At 41.5% G+C, this 18,891-nt stretch overlaps 1 protein-coding gene and 1 long non-coding RNA gene across 5 annotated transcripts in view; one reads left to right on the forward strand and one right to left on the reverse strand.

Annotated features, from left to right (window-relative positions):
- The window catches only part of LOC144212315 (uncharacterized), a 51,554-nt gene that overhangs the window by 4,365 nt on the left and 28,298 nt on the right, over window positions 1-18,891 (forward strand). For 2 of the 3 annotated variants that reach the window (XR_013329744.1, XR_013329742.1), the window contains 2 exons: window positions 13,822-13,887; window positions 13,983-14,096. This is a non-coding gene — a long non-coding RNA (uncharacterized LOC144212315). The remainder of the gene's footprint in view (window positions 1-13,821; window positions 13,888-13,982; window positions 14,097-18,891) is intronic. The other variant, XR_013329743.1, reaches the window with a different exon arrangement.
- The window catches only part of nrip1b (nuclear receptor interacting protein 1b), a 29,128-nt gene continuing 11,532 nt past the window's right edge, over window positions 1,296-18,891 (reverse strand). Inside the window, exons 1-2 of one of the 2 annotated variants that reach the window (XM_077740064.1) lie at window positions 13,784-13,964; window positions 1,296-7,126 (exon numbers count right to left, since the gene is read on the reverse strand). In XM_077740064.1, the coding sequence (XP_077596190.1) occupies window positions 3,225-6,797 (3,573 nt within the window). In that variant the 5' untranslated portion in view covers window positions 6,798-7,126; window positions 13,784-13,964 and the 3' untranslated portion in view covers window positions 1,296-3,224. Of the gene's footprint in view, window positions 7,127-13,783; window positions 13,965-18,891 lie in introns of those variants that run through there. The other variant, XM_077740063.1, reaches the window with a different exon arrangement.

An 18,891-nucleotide genomic window follows, 5' to 3' on the forward strand; every position in this document is an offset into this window, starting at 1 on the left:
TAACACGTGAGGTTCAAAGTTCATGTTGACATGGAGAGTTATATATCAGGACACATCGAGCTTCCCCGCTAACCATTGGCAACCGAACAAGGGTTGGTTGGACCTCTGCATTCTATTTATTTATGTTGACAAATAAAAAGAGAAAAAACAGTTTTTTTTATTTATAGACATTAGAATATTGCTTGATTAAAAAATATTTTGAAACCAATAAATACTATCTTATAATCATTTGTAAAAGGAAAGAAACAAGAAATATTTTATTTTTTATTTACAGGGGAAAAAAAATGAAAAACAGCAAATATTGTTCCGTTTTTGATTTTTTTAAAAGGCTTTTTAGGGGGGGGATTTTGACTTTTTGGGCTGCACAAAAATGACATGGTGGGCCAGATCTGGCCCCCGGACCGCCAATTAGACACCTGTGGCATAAGGGATCAAAATAGTCCTGGTACACAGATGCAGCATGCTGCTCTCTTGGCCAAAAGTTGGGGTCAGGGAATGGAAGCGAGAGTGTACGCAGACAAACAGTCAATTGTCAAGTTTTACACATTGACCTCGGGTTAAACTTGTGACTCCCTCCTTTATGTTTGCCGCCGCTTCAGCAATTAGAGGAAATCAAGAGGTTACTGGAGGTTCATTCTTGATAAGAATCTTGAAATGGAGAAGTTCACAGAGTAGAAGGGTGACTGGGAGTTTAAAAAGTGCAGTCAGTCATGGGAAGGATTTAAAAAAAAAAAAAAAAAAAAGGAAGTCAGGGCTGAAGGGAACTGTGCTGCTTTTTAGAAGTGCACCGCAGACAAAAAGACGTTTGTTTGCTCACTGGATTTTACATTCAAGCCAAGTAGCTTGAAGTTGTCTCCTCCTGTGAAAGCCTGCTTTGTTAAGCAAGACCAGCTCAGCACGTTTGCCACTCTCCATTACGCAAAACTTTTAACAATATATTTACTTAACAATTAGATCAGTGGTGCCCAAACTATGGCCCACGGGGCAAGATAAAAATCAATGCTGGAAAGTATACTGTCGGTTTTTTTTTTTTACATAAATATATTTATATAAAAAAAACAATCCAATGTGAAGATTTGTTATTTTAATGTCATTGAACATGTTCTCTTTCTACAAAGTTTGTTCTAGTAGTGTAATATAGTTGGCTGGAATAGGCTCCTCATAGCACCGTGATCTTTGTGATTATAAGTGGCTCAAAAATTAATCAACTTTAAAACATAATCAACAGAATTCCTGAACAAAACACCATTAATGTGTGACCCACCAGAAAAAGAGTAAGACATTCACCTTGGTCATGCATTTTTAGGACTTTATTTCAGAGATATCAGTGCAAATGAACACCCCAAAAAAATGGAAACATAAAAAATGAATTGTTTCAGGTCTTCACAAGGAAAACAAATGAAAACCCCTTTTTTTCTCTGTATATTTGCAACTACAAATTCTCAAATGCACAATGCAAATCTTTGATTGTACGTCAAATTTCCACTGAAGCCCATCCATATGGAGCTTTGTTAGCCAGTAACAGAAACAAATGATAATCACAAAAATATTCAATGCACATTTTATATTCTTCACATATTTTTCATCACCATGTTTAACAGTCTGTGGTTATTTTGAGAGTTTTGTCTTCTCAAAGAAACTGTGATTTAAAAAAAAAGACCTATTTTTTAAGACTTAACATTTTTCCCCATCACCAATGGAGATACACAGGTAGTTCCCATGCATCTGCATGCAACAGGCAGCAGTGAGGAGGGTCAGACATTATTACACAACACAGCGCAGAATAGATTTATCATTTACCACATTGACACATGCAAAGAACAAACCAGTCAACCAAAAAAAAGATGGGCATATCATCCTCTTCCTTTTTGTATGTACAACTGTACGCATAGAATTCATATTTACATATCAGCGCAATAAAAACTAGGGTAATATCTTTGCTTAAACATTACAAAATAGTCAGCTTTCATACTGAAAGTACTATTTACACAAATACATTTAACCATTGTGAAATTGTATCAATAACTGAAGAGACATGTATATGGATTTCAAAATATCACACTACTAAGGAAAAGCGGCATGTCAAATTCAAATGAATACAGTATATATATATATATATAGTCAATGATTTGAAAACAATCTGTGGGATTCTCTTTGTCAAAAATCTCTTCATTATCATGCAATTCTTTTGACATTTTATGAATTGAGAGATGGTCACAGAAAGGTCTATAAAGCACAGAACAGTTAAGAAATGGAGGAGGGAATCACTAGCTGTCATATCTCAACAGATAACAATACTGACATTTTTTTTAAATCACATGCCATTTAATTATTCTGTAAAGGACAAGGGGGATTTTGGCCTCAATAGTGCAAACTCTGGGTACTCCTTTAGAAGTAAACAAAAAAAAGGAAAAGCCAATGTGCTTCATATTTAGAAATGGTGTTCAACTGGGGAGAGGGGGGCTTCAATATTTCAGATTTGGCTGAAAACCACACATGCGCTATGAAACCAGTTTGCTAAAATCTACACCCCAAAAAACCTACCACACTTCCCTGAATTTGTACTGTCAAATGTAAAAATAAAAACTAAAGTGGTGCCAAAAATTAATTTGGTAAAATCTCACTCTGTCATTATATTACACTTCAGATTCAAATTTCAATGAGGCTGATGTATAAACAATATATTGTGAATATTGTTTTCAAGGCCTTCGATTGAATCAATCATGTAATGCTTTTGTTATATTGGGACTACCCTGAAATGGAGCTCATTTAAAAATGCTATGCTTAACTCTTATAGTGAGAAAATATGAACAAAACCAATTTTGGAGCCACTAATAATTTGTGACGCAGGCAATAATAGGGACATGGCCACGTTATTTCCAAGTACCAAATAAATACAGAAATTAAAAAACCCTGCCTTTTAAAAAACAAAAATACACAAATGAGTTGTTAATGGAGAAAATACATGTATTAAAAATATATAAGGCCTGAGTGTTACTGATGACTTATTTTGTGAATTCAGTTGTACATTTAGGCAAAGACAGACCTTTTTGTAATACTGAAATACAAACCCACTACAAGTGTGCAGTTTTAATCAACCTTGTGTTATTTTTTTTTCTTCATTGTGATTTGTCACTTTCAAACATTTTGGCAAGCAGTTGGAAAAAAAACTGAAAACAAAAAGACTGGATAATTTTTCACAACATGTATGATATTACACCTTTTTATTCAGATGACTGACTCAGCCTCTGGTTGTCCTGGCTGTGCTTGTCATGGCGAGTGGTCGGTGATTGTGGGCTTGAGCTCAGATTTTGTTCATAAGCATGCATGTCACTGATTGGCTCTTCTTTAATCATTTTCACCACAGACTGAAGTCCTTCAGCCTGACTATTCACCTCCTTTCTAAACTGAACACTGCCTTTCTGCAACATATAATACAGGATAGGATTGGAACGCGACAGCCGAGGATAGTCTGGGTTTGAGTCGCATCCTTCATGGTTCTCCTGACTACTCCATTGAATGTGCCTCTCAAGCTCCTGTTTGACAAGATTGGGTGGGTCTCGTTTTTGTGTGCCCTGCCATGGAGCTGGCTGATGATGATTCTGGGGGCTGCCATTTGCAGGCAAGGTGGGCAGTGTTCTGACATTACTTGAAGGCCCTGAGTTGAGTGAGCTGTGTGGGTGCCAGCTAGGCGGGTGAAGAAAACTGTGGTTAGGGGGAGTAGCTTGACTGAGGGTGTTGCCATTCGGCTGCAAGACGGAAGGGCTGGGTGTCCCACGGTGCTGCTTGGACAGTTCTTTCAGGCAGTTGTCAGAGAGCAGCAGCTGTTTGAGCACATTGAATCCTCGACTCTCTCTGCTAAGAGATTCTCTGGGTTGGCTCCTAGTTGGAAACTCCTCTTCCTCTTTCTGAAGCCTCTGCTTTTCGGGCTCCACCTGAACAGCTGGTGAGGTGAAAGTGTTAGTGTCGCCCCTTTGAGATGCTCTATGAGAAATGCTATTGTCCAAACTGTCAGTCCGATCAGAACATAAGCGTCTCTTCTTTGGACTGGGGCTTGGATACTCTGTTTTTTCTTCTTTCACTTGACTGGGTGGTGACTCATTCTGCACAACAGCACTGCTATAGTAGCTAGCTGTCTGATGTTTAAGCAACTGGCTGAGTAGACCATATTTTGCGATAACCTCAGCTGGTTGATGTTCTGCTTGTGTGTCCGCATCTGATTGTGGGCTCTGTTTTTCCAAACCGCTCTGTCTCTTTCTGTTGATTAGGTCCTCATAGTTGGTGGATGAGGGCCCCACCCCTTCCTCTGTTTTGACCTTTACATCAACGGCAGACATGTCAGCACTATCACAGATGTTGGAGATGCTCTGGCTCCTTTCATAACTCCCCCATTTCGAATCTGCACTTCTCCTGCCACTCCCTTCAGGTCTGTCTTTGCACCTGACTGGAGAAGTAGTTGAACCTGCTCCTAGAAGCAGCTGCAACACTGTGCGCCTCTCTAAAAGGTTCTCTATCTGTGAAGGAGCTGTGAACGTTTCCCTACTATTTGCCGCCATGTCAGATAGCGGGGTGGCAGTGGCACTCCTGTGGACTGGAGTATTAAGTCTTTCCAGTAGGGATAAAGGCCTGCTGGTATCAAGCTCCTGACCTAACCCTTTCCCGGATGGGATTGGTGGGGAGGATGAAGCAACTCCAGATTTAGCCAGATTTTGTAACAGTTTACTGGCACTGAATGCGGCCTCGGCACCCTTGTCAGGATGGAAAGCTTTTGACTTGCACAAATCCAATGGACTTGACTGGGCTGGGGGAGAGGGGGGATGTGGGGATATTGTCTCGCCTGGGTCGCGAGCAAGAGCGGACGTAGGTTGAGCTGGTGCTACAAGCTTATTTATCGGGCTTTTTGTCCTGGCCTCCTCCCAGCATACGAGGTTAGGTTGACTTCGGGACATGGTGGCCATTGTAATATCAAGTGGCACATTCTCATCGGCGTTCTTATTTATCACGTCATTGTTTCTGCGCTCAAGCAAAAGCTGCATTAATGTTACCTTGGATTGGGATTGAAGGTCTGGGTTCATTTCATGCTTTCTGCTTTTCACCATGTTTTTTCCCGGTGACTCAGAAGTCCGCTTTTCTACCAAAGACTCTGTGAGTTTGTGCAAAGAGGATGTCGAGAGAGAGGAATATGAAGAAATAGAACTGGGGGCAGAAGAGACAACAGTGGGCGGGGGAGAAAAGACTGTATTAGAAGATGGAGCAGAAGAATAACCAGAGAATGTTGTGGCATTACAGGAAACTTTAGCATTAGAAGTGGATACAGTGCGTGTTAGGATGGAAAACGAAGCAGAGGATGATAAGGGGGTGGACGTTTTTGGCCCGGCATCGTGTTTTCTGTCCCAGTTTCTCATAGAGAGGTCCATGGGGGAGCAGCTTGAGTAGGAAGTCTCCGCGTCACTGATGTCCTTGGCCAAGCTTTTCTCGTGGGTGGAACATTCACTATCAGATGTCACTGAAGAAGAGCCACTTGGTGGTAAAACACTAAAGCTGTCCTCCAGGTGTCCATTTTTAGTTAGTTGCTTCTGGTTGTTGTGGTTGTTGAGTAGCAGCAACAGCAAACTGCTGCATGTTTGAGGGGGTCGAGTTGGTCGTGAGTCAAAGCCTTTCTTTTCTTTTGGGGACTGACTGAAGTGGCCCAGGGCATGTGGGGGAGTGGGTGAGGAGGAGCTTTTGATATGCCCACATAGCAAAGGGGGACTCAGTGGATTGGGCAAAGCCAATCGAGGGAGTGCTGCTGTCTGTGTGTTTGTCGTCGGCAAGTCATTTTGCGTTGTTACAGAGCTTAGTTTCTCCGGAGAGGCACCCACGCTCGGAGGCCTTTTGTCCAGGCCATGTTGCTGGTTTGCCATGGCGGCAAGTCTTTCACTGGCAGATCGACCAGCGAGCTGGGCTTTAAGTGCATGCTCTCTGGAGTATTGCTGGAGATGAGCTTCACTGGACAGCAGGAGGGCTAGCTGGCTGCAGGCAACACTCGGCTTGGGTGAAGGGGCGGGACTCGAACGTATTTTCACCATGTTTGCGACAGCCTTCAACCGGTCCGCACAGGATACGGATTCAGAAGCTGCGGTTGCCGAAGGGGGTGTAGCGCCGTGAGCCGCCCTGGGTGATTCCGGTGGTCTGTCATGACTGTGTCCCCGACGACTGTAAGGGGTGTTGCTGTGATTATGAAGTTTATTCTTTCTCATTAAGCCCTTTAAGCGGTTCGAGGCCATCCCATACACTGGGTTAGGGTTATCTGTGGGTGGCGCGGTGGACGGAGAGGAACGCTCACTTGGCGGCTTGCTTGTGTGCTGAGACATTGCCACATTCTGAAGCCGGGAGCTGAAGGACTGGAGCAAGGAAGCCAAAAGAGTACTCTCTCCACCATGAGAGGAATCCTCCTGTGACCCATTTTGCATGCCTCCTGCTTGGCCATTGAGCTCCACTGGTGGCGAACTCAAGCCATGGTTGCTGGGATCATTCCAAGCCCCAGAGCGCAACAAGCGGGCCTTTTTCAAGTGCTGCGAAACACCCATCGTCGGGCCATTAGTTCCAGCCTTAGGAGCTGTGGGGCTATGCGTAGGTAGTTGAAATGGGCTGCCCACCTTTTCTCTCTGATCTTGGTTGCTGTGGGCAGCCTCAGACCTCCTGCTTGCTGTGGCCCCAGGCCCGGCCACCACTGGATGCATCAGTAAACCTTCCAGATAAGTTAAAACAGCTGAATCCTTGTGTGTTTCAGGGCCAGGCTCCTCCCCATGAGTCATGTTCAATACTAGGATCCCCTTGTATGGTTCAGCAGTGCTACAGGGAATCAAATGTCAACTAAATCATCTGGTTGACAGTGGCACGCACTTCCCAAGTACTAAAAAATGTGACCATTCACTCCGGTGAAAAGCACAGATGTGAGACACCGTCCATGTTTACCGGTAATACGAGCAATATGCCGTTAAGCGTGCACGATAGGTTGCCAGAATGTCTTCCTCTTTGTTTGTATGAAGAACATCCTGGAGTCAGGGGAATATTGCTGGAAAGATGTTTACACATTCCATGGCTCTTGGTGTCAATGGCCACTCGGCACCTTTCACACAAAGACCTGTAGGAGATGAGAAGAGACAGAAAGAAAGGGAAATGTTACAAGCAGGGCCTTTACAAAACCATTCATTTCAATCCTTGTCTGCCACTATTGTTACTTGACAACATTTCAGATTATCCGCCCCACCAACACCCACACATCACTTACGGAACAGGCAAATGCAGATTAGCTATATATACTTGTATACAAATTGAAAATTCAAGATCACTACCTTGAAAACAGGTCTTCAGACGCAAACCCCTCAAACAATTTCATTCATTCAAAAAGGAAAAAAAATGCCTTTTGAGGAAGCTGTAAAGAATTTCAGTTTGTCAGTGGATTATCCCCTCGCACCACCTCCTGCTCTTTATGTACATGAGCAGCATCTTAGTCTATACAAAGGAGGAAGTATTTCCCCAATAACGACTGGCACCTCCTTCTGTACAACGCATAAAATATTTCCCCAGTCAACTATGACACACACCTGACAAAAATAACACCAAAACATATTTTCACTCCTGATTCTTCTGTACAGTATAAAAAACGTTTAATTCATTAGCTTCAAACTGATGCCAAAAGAAAAAATGGAGAGGCTCATTCGCATGGATGTTCCAACGCTCAGTTAAGATTTGGAGTATGAATGTGTCAAAATCAACCAACAGAATCATTGTTAAATGTCAGAAACACACATGGAATTTGTCCCCGGTGTCTCATTTCTCCTAACAGTGCCACTATATTTTAATATTGAACACTCCACTATAAGAATATGTAAAACATTTGCTATAGTGTTTAAAGCCATTTAGCCGTGTGGGAAATAGTAGAAAAAGTGCTCCGCGATAACAGCCGTGCAAATTGTAAAGAGATTTGTCAAACAATTTATATTGACCTGAAGTGCAGGATTGTGAAATGCCAACCATAGTGCAACTGACACCACCCGTTTTGTGCAATACCAACTGACAGTTGTGTGAAATGCGGATCGACACAATATTATAACCGTAGTAGGGAATACTGATCAACGGTATTTTGTCAACCAGCTGCTGTTTGCCACTTAGACATATGTGCCATACCAATATCTGAAGGGATAAACCAGCTAAAATTGTGGCAACTAACAACAGTTTATCTCTGATCATCTGTACATGTTTGACAGCTAAAAATCTGGATTAAGGACAAATGTGCACACAGGTAAAACTAGTTCTCACATAATAATAAAATTGGTAGCAAGGGTACATCTTTGTCTATGATGACACTGTGTTTTGAGTTCAAATTACCAAACAAAAGTAAAATATCAACTATCAAAGCTTGTGTGATAACTGTTCATTTCGGAAAGGGAAAGAAACAAATTGTCTGTGTGTGCTCTACTTATTCATCTGGCTTGTGTTTGGGAGTGACAGTCACAGCACAACACTGCTGGAGGACAGAACCAGTTACAATGGAACAGCAATGAGAGCGTTACGACAGTATTATTGGCGCCACACTGAGCACTAGCAGCATGGTTTCCATGGATACAGAACACCTCCGACAGGCATGACCAACCTATAAAGGTTAATACTAAGTTGCCTGCTTGGGTCAGCTGTGGTGTCTGTTGAGTGGACCAACATTGTCAGGCACACGACTGCACTGCAGTCCTTAATCATGACCAAAGGTCATTGCAAACCATGCAGTTGCCAGTCCAAATACCTAACCGAGAATGCTAGAAAGGGGTAAAACAAAACAAAACAAGTAGTGAACTTTGAACTTTTAATCAGGTTGCAATCCTACCTTAAAGAGACAGTTTGTCATGACAGTAAAGGTTAACAAGGTTGTCCTTTTAATGAAAAGGAGATGGGATTAGAATTTGGATTTAAATTGATCAGGGTGCAATTAAGTCTGCGTAACACTAAGAAAGCAATCTGGTTAGCCATTTTTAGACCTCTTCCAAACAAAGTACTGCATGGGCAATGCATTTCTTGGCGCCCTTGTGTGTAACAATGTCTAGTACATAACTAAGCTTAGGCCACTGGCATCATTTTCTGTAAAATACCATGTTTAAGCCGTTGACCTAAATCTGATGGCAACAAAAGACAACCTGGTCATTCCGGGCTCTCTGATGTCTGATATCATGCTGCGTAGGTACTCAGGATTAAGGCTATTTTCCCGTCATTGAGCTTAAATTATTTTTTGATAGAATACCACAACCATTGTTAGATCACTATAGTAAACCTCTGCTGTAGGAATTGAATTCTCAACTTGGATGGAATGTGATTAGAATATCCTTTCATTGCCTTGTATCTTATTCATATCTTTTTCCTGTTTGTTTTTTCATTATACCCTGGACTCAGTTAAGTAATACATTTCCTTAATATAAGGAAATCTGTCCTCTAAAGTCTATTCTCAGTAAATCGTATTGCCTACTCATTTTGCTTTCATACTGCGTGATGTCTATATTAGTATTACATTATCTTCACTGGTGTATATGTTGAAAATGACCTTCCACATCCGTTAACATCTCTTTGGTTGTGGCAACTAAAAAGCCTGACCTCCATCTCCTCCCCCACAATGGGATGCCATAGTACCAACAAACTGCTCTACAGATTCAGGCTGATTATCCATTATCCTTGACAATGTCAACCAATGACAGAGAAGGCACAATTGTAAAGTGATTTTTACCCCTACTATGTGCCACATACTTGTGATCGGACAAGCATCGTGATGGGAAGGGCTAAGAGCTTTATCATTCGTGACTGCATGCCTGTTTATTTATATATTGTATTTTCTTTCTTCCATTGTTTGTAAAATTAAATGTGAACAGTAAAGGTCATAAAAACCTTAGGTGCTTTGGAGCACGTTCGATTATCAGGACGTTACATTAGAATTGGACATAATTGGGAACTAATCAGAGAAGGCACAAATCTTTCCAAGTGGGTCATAAGAGTGGCACAATATTAAAATTTTAGATTAAACCAAGCAAATATTCTTTTCAGTAATTAATGTGTACAATTCCAAAACAACGTAAGCACATAAGCAACAAAATAAAACCACACCGCCAAATCTCTACCCGCAAAAGCATGCCACACATCTAGGAATGTGACATTCACACACACCCAGCTGGCCTTGACATGAATGTACTTGCCTATGCAGTCTTGTTTTTTTTTTTAATTCCCTGAACCAAAAAAAAGTTTTTAAATGACCTTCATTGTCATAATCAGTAATCCATTTAAAATGTATGAGTCCCCCAAAAATGATAAGGGGCAGTAGCTAAAGTAAAGTCTTCAAAGTCAAGGTCATTTATGTAACTAAGGCTTTTGCACTTGATACAACAGCTGGTGTCCATAGAAAAGCTCTTGGCGTTAATAAAAAGTGACGATGCTGCCCGAGTAGTGTGTACTAATGTCTGACACCAGCCTGGCAGATGTGTTCTCCCTGTTGTTTAGGGGAGTCAAGGTTAAAGGAATTTTAAAAGGAGAGACGATGCCTGAACACCATTATATCATGTAATCTGCAGCCCAACCCCGCCGTACATACATAACACGGTAGCCTGCTTACACATGCAGTGTGACCGCTGTTTGCAAATTCAATATGGCGTGGCATGATTAAATAAGGCAAAACATAAGCTGCTTGACCAAATGCAGTTCTTCTAAGAGTGAGCGCGCCAGAGGAGAGTAGAATTAAAAGCTCTTGTTCACCTTGAGGGGGCTAAAAAAGAGAATACGGTGTGATCTCACAACAAGAGGGCTTGGAGAAGTAGATTTTTTGGCCGAAAAGTCAGAAAATACAAATACAATCAGTGTTCTAACGCTGCCTACAAAACATGTATATATATACTCACACACACATATATTTGTATAACCTCACATCAATCTCTTAGGTTTACAGAGAATAGTCCAAAAAAGAGAAAACATCCAGTGAGTGCCAGTTGTGGGGACGAGAAAGCCTTGTTGATGCCAGAGGTCAGGGAAGAATTGCCAGTAACTTAATAACCACTTGTTACAACCGAGGGATACAAAGAGCATCTCTGAACACAGAACACATCGAACCTTCAGACAGATGACCTCACCGGGTGCCAGTTTAGTAAGCTACAGGACAGAAAAGTGAGGCTACAATTGACATAGTTTCACCCAAATTGGAATACAAAAGTTGAAAAGAATGTTGCCTGGTCACTTCAGTCTCGATTTATGCTGGCACACTCAGATGGTTGTGTCATAATTTGGTGGCACTTACAAAAGAAAATATCAAAAGTAACGGCAATGGTGACATCTTCCAATCGATTTCTGTCCCAGTTTTATGCCAATACATATTTAATTTAGTGAAATTTCTCCCAGTTCAAGTACATATTTGTTTAATGTCCGCTACGTGATTAGATTGCTTGTGCTTATCCACCCTGCCAGCATCCATTTTGTTGAACTTTAGTCGAACCCCTCAAAAGTATTAGTATAGTTGAAGATAAACATTTGGTAAGTGATGCAAACAGATGACTCATATGGACGGGAAACAGTTGGTGGTGATGCCACGGGCCCCAAAATACTTTCAGCTTAGCTTCCTTCATCAGTTAACAATTATATGCCTTCAAAAAATACTTCTATCTATAGCAAATATTTGTGTGCCATTGGGAAGACCCACCCAAAGGCCATTTCCTGAGTGGCTGCAAATTAGTGCATCGATTAAACACACATACATTCCTTCTTAATGAGCCATAGCTGATATCAATCTCTAGCCAATGTATTCCTATTGGGCTTTGAGGTTATCTTTTGCTTACAATGTCTTCCCAAAACGGTGCTCACTTTTTCCATTCATGATCATGAGAGCTGTAAATAGGAACAGCAGCGTGCCTTACCACCAACCCACCAAAAGCAAGAGCTAGACATTTTGTTGTAAACTGCAGCATTGATGTGTGAGGGAAATGGCCACTTTGCAATTGAGATCAAATGTCCTACAGCCTGGCTGCCCTGAAAGCAAAGTAAAACCAGCTAAAATGCTTGGCCTTTAATGAATCATTTTCATAATATTCTTGGCATCAGCCCTTAAGAGGCCTTTTGCCATGAGTCAGCAAGATGTCCATCTTTACGAGTATTGCTTTTTCCTCCCTTTTGCGCTGAGTAATTTTGGATGCGCTGCCATGCGACAGGTCTCAAAGACACAAAAAGATAAAGGGCATATTTCTCCAATGAGTTTGCCTTTATTACAAAACTCCTATTGACCTTCTGTGTCCAGATAGAAAATGCCTATTTTGCCTAGAAAGGTTGGAGAAAAAAACTTTCACAAAAAGTACAGTCCACTAAGACACCCCATTAAAATAATGTTGACTAATTCAATTGGATACGTTTAACCCAATCAAGTATGTAACAATTACGGGTAACCTTTAACAATAAAGTCTGGAGCAGCACCAGTCCAGCTGGCAAAGGAAGTGCTGAAGCCATGCCAGTGAACAGGAGACTTCAATCAGATTAGTGCTTTGTCTGATCCCGATGCCTGACCCATTACTCACACAGCAGTAGCTTTTGAAACCAAGGAAGGAATGCCCTATATATTTCCGGAATATTTTCAATTATTAACCACGAGGATAACTGCAGGTTGGGAATAAAATGAGCCTGGCATACATCTGTCAGCATCTGCGCTTTATTTGCCAAGTTGTACTTATAGAAATCGTCAAAGGAAATGGCCAGACCGATGCACAAATTGGAGAGAACACAAGTGTTTTAGAAAAGCAAACTAGCTAATTGTGTTAGGAGCCTAGATTTGATCATAGAGGCAACACATGTTTGCTAATTCTAAATTATAAACAATTCAAGGCAATTACACAAGAGTTAATTCGAGAACATTGACCTTTATACAAGGACAGGCCTATGTCCAAAGTTTCCCATTAGTAAAGGCTTAACAAGTACAATCCATCCTTTTCTTCACAGTTGTATTAAACTAGCCCTTTGCAAAGCCATTTTAGACAGAAAAGAATTATTGCTAACCAGTGAAGGAGAATATGTGCTGTTTGAAGTCACACAACCCTGCTTCACGACCACGTTACAGGGTGAAAGTCAAGTGCACTAATCGCTGAGCTAAAAGCCTCTTCTCGCAGGAACCAACTCGCACTTTATCAGGTTGAGGAAGTGAGTTTTCCAACTCCGTAAAGCACCCTAACTGTATTTAAAAATAAATGACAAAAAACATACAACCCAATCCATTCCAGTGGAACGACTAAATATATACATATATATTAATGAAAATAGGCGAGTTGTGCCGATATAGTTTTGAAAATGAAAAACCCACACAAAAGTACTACAAGCACATTAGATACATTCACATTTCGCAAAAACAATGGGCGAATGGGTTGTGTAAATGCTTGGCATTGGAATACTTTGATTGGGAACAAATGTTTTAGTCAATTCACTTTTCATTCTGGTTGTGTCTGCCTTCATATTTGTGTCAGGCACACATAAGCCACAATAAGGGAATTTTCCTAAATAAAACCACATCTGAACACAGTCGTAGAGGTTCACTGCTACACCTTCACTTGAGTGCCTTGGCCTTGAAGAACGGCATGTTCTCCCCATTAACTGTCATTAACTGGTAAATCATACTGTGTGTCAGATGAGACAAGTGAGCAGTTCACTATTTTTCTGTAATGAAAGAGATTGAATGCACAAAGAAACCTATCTACTGGTAATCACAGTTAAATGCCTTTAGAGGATGCTTAGAAAGAATCCTTACCGAATTGAATGCTAACAATCCCTTTCTTCTGCGGTTAGGAGGCAAACAAAGGCACACATCATGCTCCTGAACCTTGTCATCCTTAGCTGTGGAGGCTGATACAGGTAAAGTGCAGTAATCAATTTGCTCTACTGGCAGAAGTGCTCTTTTAGAATACTAATAAGCCTTGTGCCCTCCCTTCTTGTCTTGTTCTCACAAGCCACCCCACGTGCCCCCCCTCCACCCCCCCTGCTTCCTCATTCACCTTTCTCATGACTTGACCCCCACGCCCAAGACACATCATGCCCCAGACCTGACCAAACGCTAAAGCAGGGTGAGCTGTCTTCTGTGCAGATAAGTGTTGCCACTAATCAAGCCTACGTGCACCGGGGCATGGGATTAAAAGAGCTTGCACAGCTTGAGTCAGCCAGTGAACAGTGTCACATACGTACACATGGAATAGGTCAACAGTAAAACCTACAAGGTAGCCAAGAGAGACAACACACAAAGACAAGGTCAATTTAGGAAGCTAATATTAGGCAAGCATTCTTTGGTTATAAAAGAACAGGGAGGAAGATTAAATCTAAATTTACTCAGTCAAAATGGGACTCTGTATAAGTACAGGGGCCCTTTCCACAACACGAAAAGAGAGGATGCTTTGCAGCATTTAGTGAGGAAAGAAAAATCCAAACAACCAACTTGAGCGTGCTCAAAACATGATGGCAATGATATTCAGTCATTTTAAGATTCCTTGTTCATCACAAGGCAATTTACAGTTGAGATAAAGTATCATGACGTCGGTTTAAGTATAGCCATGCAGTCGAAGTGTATATATTTAGGCTTATGACAGATACATAAAGATGAATACAAAAATTATTTTCCGTACGGGTCAACTTTGGACCAGCCAATTGCAAGGCACAATGAGGTAAACAACCATTCCCGCTCGCTCACACTGCAGACAACTTAGAGCATTCAATGAGCCTAGCATGCATGTTTTTGGGAAGTGGGAGGAAACAAGAGTAACCAGACAAAATCCACGTAAGGACAGGGAAAACATACTGGATTGGACCGATCTCTAGCAGCCATGTCACACCAGAGTACTGCAGTATGGTGGGTGTCAAAATTCTGGACAAGGAGAAGAAAAAAAAAACTACCCGGATTTGATGTAAACATATTTGATAAACTGATAGTAATGAGTTGTATTGAGAAAGCTAGACAAGAGCAGCGTATTTCATTATGTATATAACGAGTGCCATTAATCGCTCTGAACAAGAGGACACAACCTCACCTTGGCAGTCTGAGAGCAGGGGGTGGGGACATGGAAATATCTACACTAAAATTGAGTGTCTATGTCAGGGCTTGAGGCTATGTATGGAGGCACGCCAAAAATGGTGTAGAAGCCGCTTATACGCATGAAATAGTTTTTTTTTTTTTTTTTTAAGATGAGGATCAGGGGAGAGGGCAAGTACATTTCTGAATAAAAAGGGGGGTGGGATGCCGCAGTGCTGGGAGCTCATGTCCTTGACATAGTGACATGGGCAGAGAGAGGGAGGAGGGAAAATGGGCAGAGCCTGTCATGTTACACTTGTCATTTGTCTGATCACCTAGCTAGTCCAGCCACCTGGCAGACCCCCTCCCTCACTAATATCACCCCCACCTTCGTGCGACCTCGTCCTCCGCTGACCCGGCGGCCCTCCTCCCACCTGTGAGCACAGAGTCCGACCCCTCTGGCTCCGCCCCTCTGCGGTCCTCGCACCCGGTTTTCTCCACCCCTCGCGCTCTGTCGCTCGGCACCCCTCGCTCCCTCCCCGTCCGCCTCTTTCTCCCCCACGGCTGTGCAGCAAGGTCAGGCAGGTCACAGTGTCCTCATCTGTAATCCGCTGCCATTCGTCAGTAGCCCCGGCCCAGGAGGAGGGAGAGAGAGGAGAGCAGGCGCTCCGACGAGGGGAGAATGCCCAATTAGGCAGCTGTCACACACACAAACCCACGCACAGCAGAACATTACAGAGGAAGGGAGTCAAGGAGGGAGGCTACAAGAACCTACTGTCCATAGGAGGGAGGGGGGAGGGTGTTGAATACTTTCAGCTGCAAGTGTCAGATTTGAGTGAAGGAGTTCTGGGGTCACCTACAGTTTAGACAAGTACGGTAACTTGGCCCTTACAATGCACTGGGTAGCCGTACTGTTAAAAAATAAAACATCGTATTAGTCACGCTTGCCTAAAATGTGAACTCATTTTTTTTAATTCTCTAATCTACTGTATTTTGCAGACTATAAAACACACTAGCCAACAAATTCACAATGAAAGGGGAAAAAACACAAGCAGCAATGGAGTATAAATTGCATTTTTAGGGCGCAATTATTTTTTTTGTTGACCAGAAACCAAGAACAAACATACGGTAAAGCAATAGTAAAACATGGAATAACAGACAAAATACACCTATTAATGTCAAATATAAAAGCCTAAAAAACACAACCTAATAAACTGTTCATGGTCAGAGCAACGTGAAATTGAAATAAGTTGTGTGATCTTTGAGCCTTAGCCATACTCCCGATGCTTTTAAAGTAGCAGTGTTTTTTTTTTTTTTTTTTAACTTTTAGTTGCATGGACATTCTGGGTACACAATAGTGCAATGCCATTTTAAATCAGCGAGATTACTTTGGACAAAAAGAAACAAGTGTTGGATATCACCTGTAATGACAAGCTTGAATAGATAATCCTGCAGCCATGGGTGGGTGCTACTTGGATTCAAGCCACTCACTCACTCATTGTTGGCCCAGTTGGCCATTAAAACAAACCCAAAGTCCAGGTCAACATGAACTGGACTCGAGCAGCCAGTGAAATTCTTCACAATCTTTGACATTCAGCAGATATCAGATGACTGACAAATACTCTATACTTGGATCATCTATCACCTGTAAACAGACATCTGTTTTGAGTAATGGGGAAACTAATCAATAGAATGGTATGCCTCCATTCACGGCTGTAGTAAGAAGATTTATGATGCAGTAGTTCATTGCTCAGGCTTGTACTATATGAGTGTAAATTCAAATGCTCTTATTTGCTTTAATCAAAGGAGAGGATTCTAATGGTTGTATGCCATCTGGGTTCATATAGAGGTCTGATTTAAGACCTTGGGAGGAGAGCACCGTGGGGGGCATTGAGTCCAAAGACTCTTTTCATCCATACATTCAAGTTCATGAAGCTTCAAAAGAACTTGGATTCAGTTTTAAGTGGTTTGGTGGGTGTGTGAGAGATACGTCAAATCCATTGTATGAATACTGTATGTATTTCTCAACTAAACAAATATGGTAATACTAATGAACACTTTTGAGATTAGAGTTGTTTTTATAGTCCTGGATTATCCAAACCAAAATGTTTGTTTGGGAATTTGACCCATGCCACAGATATTTATGTTATCACAAGGTGATAAACCCAATTCTCTGACAAAACACAGAGGTGCAAAAGGCAATATTTAGTAACAAAAGAACAGAACATAGTCTATTGAAACGATATTCTCTCAGGAATATATTTGACTTTCTAGCATATCATAGCCAAACATTTGAACTAGTATTTTGCGGGATTGGTCCGTTCCAGCAAAAATTCTTGAAATGGACACAAAATATGATGGTATATAAGACGCCACAAAACTGTTGACTAGATAATACCAGGTAGGGGTGTGCATCCCATGCACCGCCCAATTATATAGTTGTATCAAGTCAAACACATTAAATGTTTGACATGCATACTTTGTGCGATGAAAGTTGGCAATGTCATCAGCGATGAGCTAACTTCAAAGGAGGTAGAAGAACAACAAGTTCAACTTTACACATATACAACTGTTATGTATTATAATTTTCAAAACAATCTGTGCCAAATTGCAGGGAACTCCCCCGAGGTGGTTCTGACCTATCCTCTAAAATCGGCTTGTGAGGTCAGAGCGACCTTGCTCTTTGACTACAAATTACCAATTCTCATATTCTGTGCCAATTTGGCAGAAAGAAAGAAAATAAAAATGTTATCCTCAAATATGGTTAAGTTATAGTCTTTGTTGCCTCAATTACAGTGACCTTTAACCACCTAAACTATATCCAGTCAACACGAGAGGTCCATAGTATTTGAAAAAGATGCACTATTGTTAATAAACACTCGAGGGCATGCTCTTTTTGTAACTATTGGTTCTCAGTCCCTTAAAAATAATGTACAATCCATCGTGGCAGTAGTTTAGCGCTAACTCAATCAATATACGTATACAATACATAGAGTGTGCATACATTATGTGATCTATACATAGGTCTACTGCTTTTTGGCTTCTGTTAATTCCATGACGAAGGAGAAAGTAGGGACAGACCTCTCATTGTTTAGTAACTTTATATACTTTAAAACTGTGTGGGTGTGTGTAGTAGGTGTGTGCATGTCTGTGCTTGATGGTTTTATGCACCCCTCCTCCCCATTCCCCTTTCCTGTTCCCTTTTAATGTCACAGGGCTGGCTCATATGACCTTGAACAGCAGCACTGGCACAGTGCAGCCTCGCCTACGGGCGCCCTTGAACTGGATCTGCAAAAAAATAAGCAGCCTGATAGACATCTCTGTCTTCCTCTTACTCCCCCCATCTTTTCTACAGAGTTTTTAGTCAATCTGAGGGAGTCCTTATCCGTTTCCCAGTACAGGATTTATCTAGACGCTGCATCTTTAACCTTTCTATTGGACCGAAACAGTTTCAAACATTTATATGCATTGGCAAAAATGGACATGTCATACAACTTTTGACCAGGTTTTATGGAGAAGGAAATTCTCACCCATATTTTCCTGTTGTGTTCTGAGTACCACAATCTATGCCAGGCTCTCTCGGCACCTTGCTTACAAACCAAATAACAATTCTCCAATTAAGGTTAGGTTGAGAAGTAGAGTTTTAAAGCACGTTGGGTTTCGTGTTTTGACGAGCTGATGGCTGACTTGCCTGATCCCAATGAAACCTTAGATTTTCCAGAGTAAACACGCAGTCCAAAGTAAGTGTAAACTGTTGAATAAACATAAAGAAGGCTTGCTATCAGCATGAAAATAGTGTGGTGTGCCTAAAGCAGGTCAGCAAAGTTCAAGTGACCGCAACAATTTCCATTACAATGTGA

The sequence above is a fragment of the Stigmatopora nigra genome, chromosome 19 (genome assembly GCF_051989575.1).
Source record: "Stigmatopora nigra isolate UIUO_SnigA chromosome 19, RoL_Snig_1.1, whole genome shotgun sequence".
NCBI lineage: Eukaryota > Metazoa > Chordata > Actinopteri > Syngnathiformes > Syngnathidae > Stigmatopora > Stigmatopora nigra.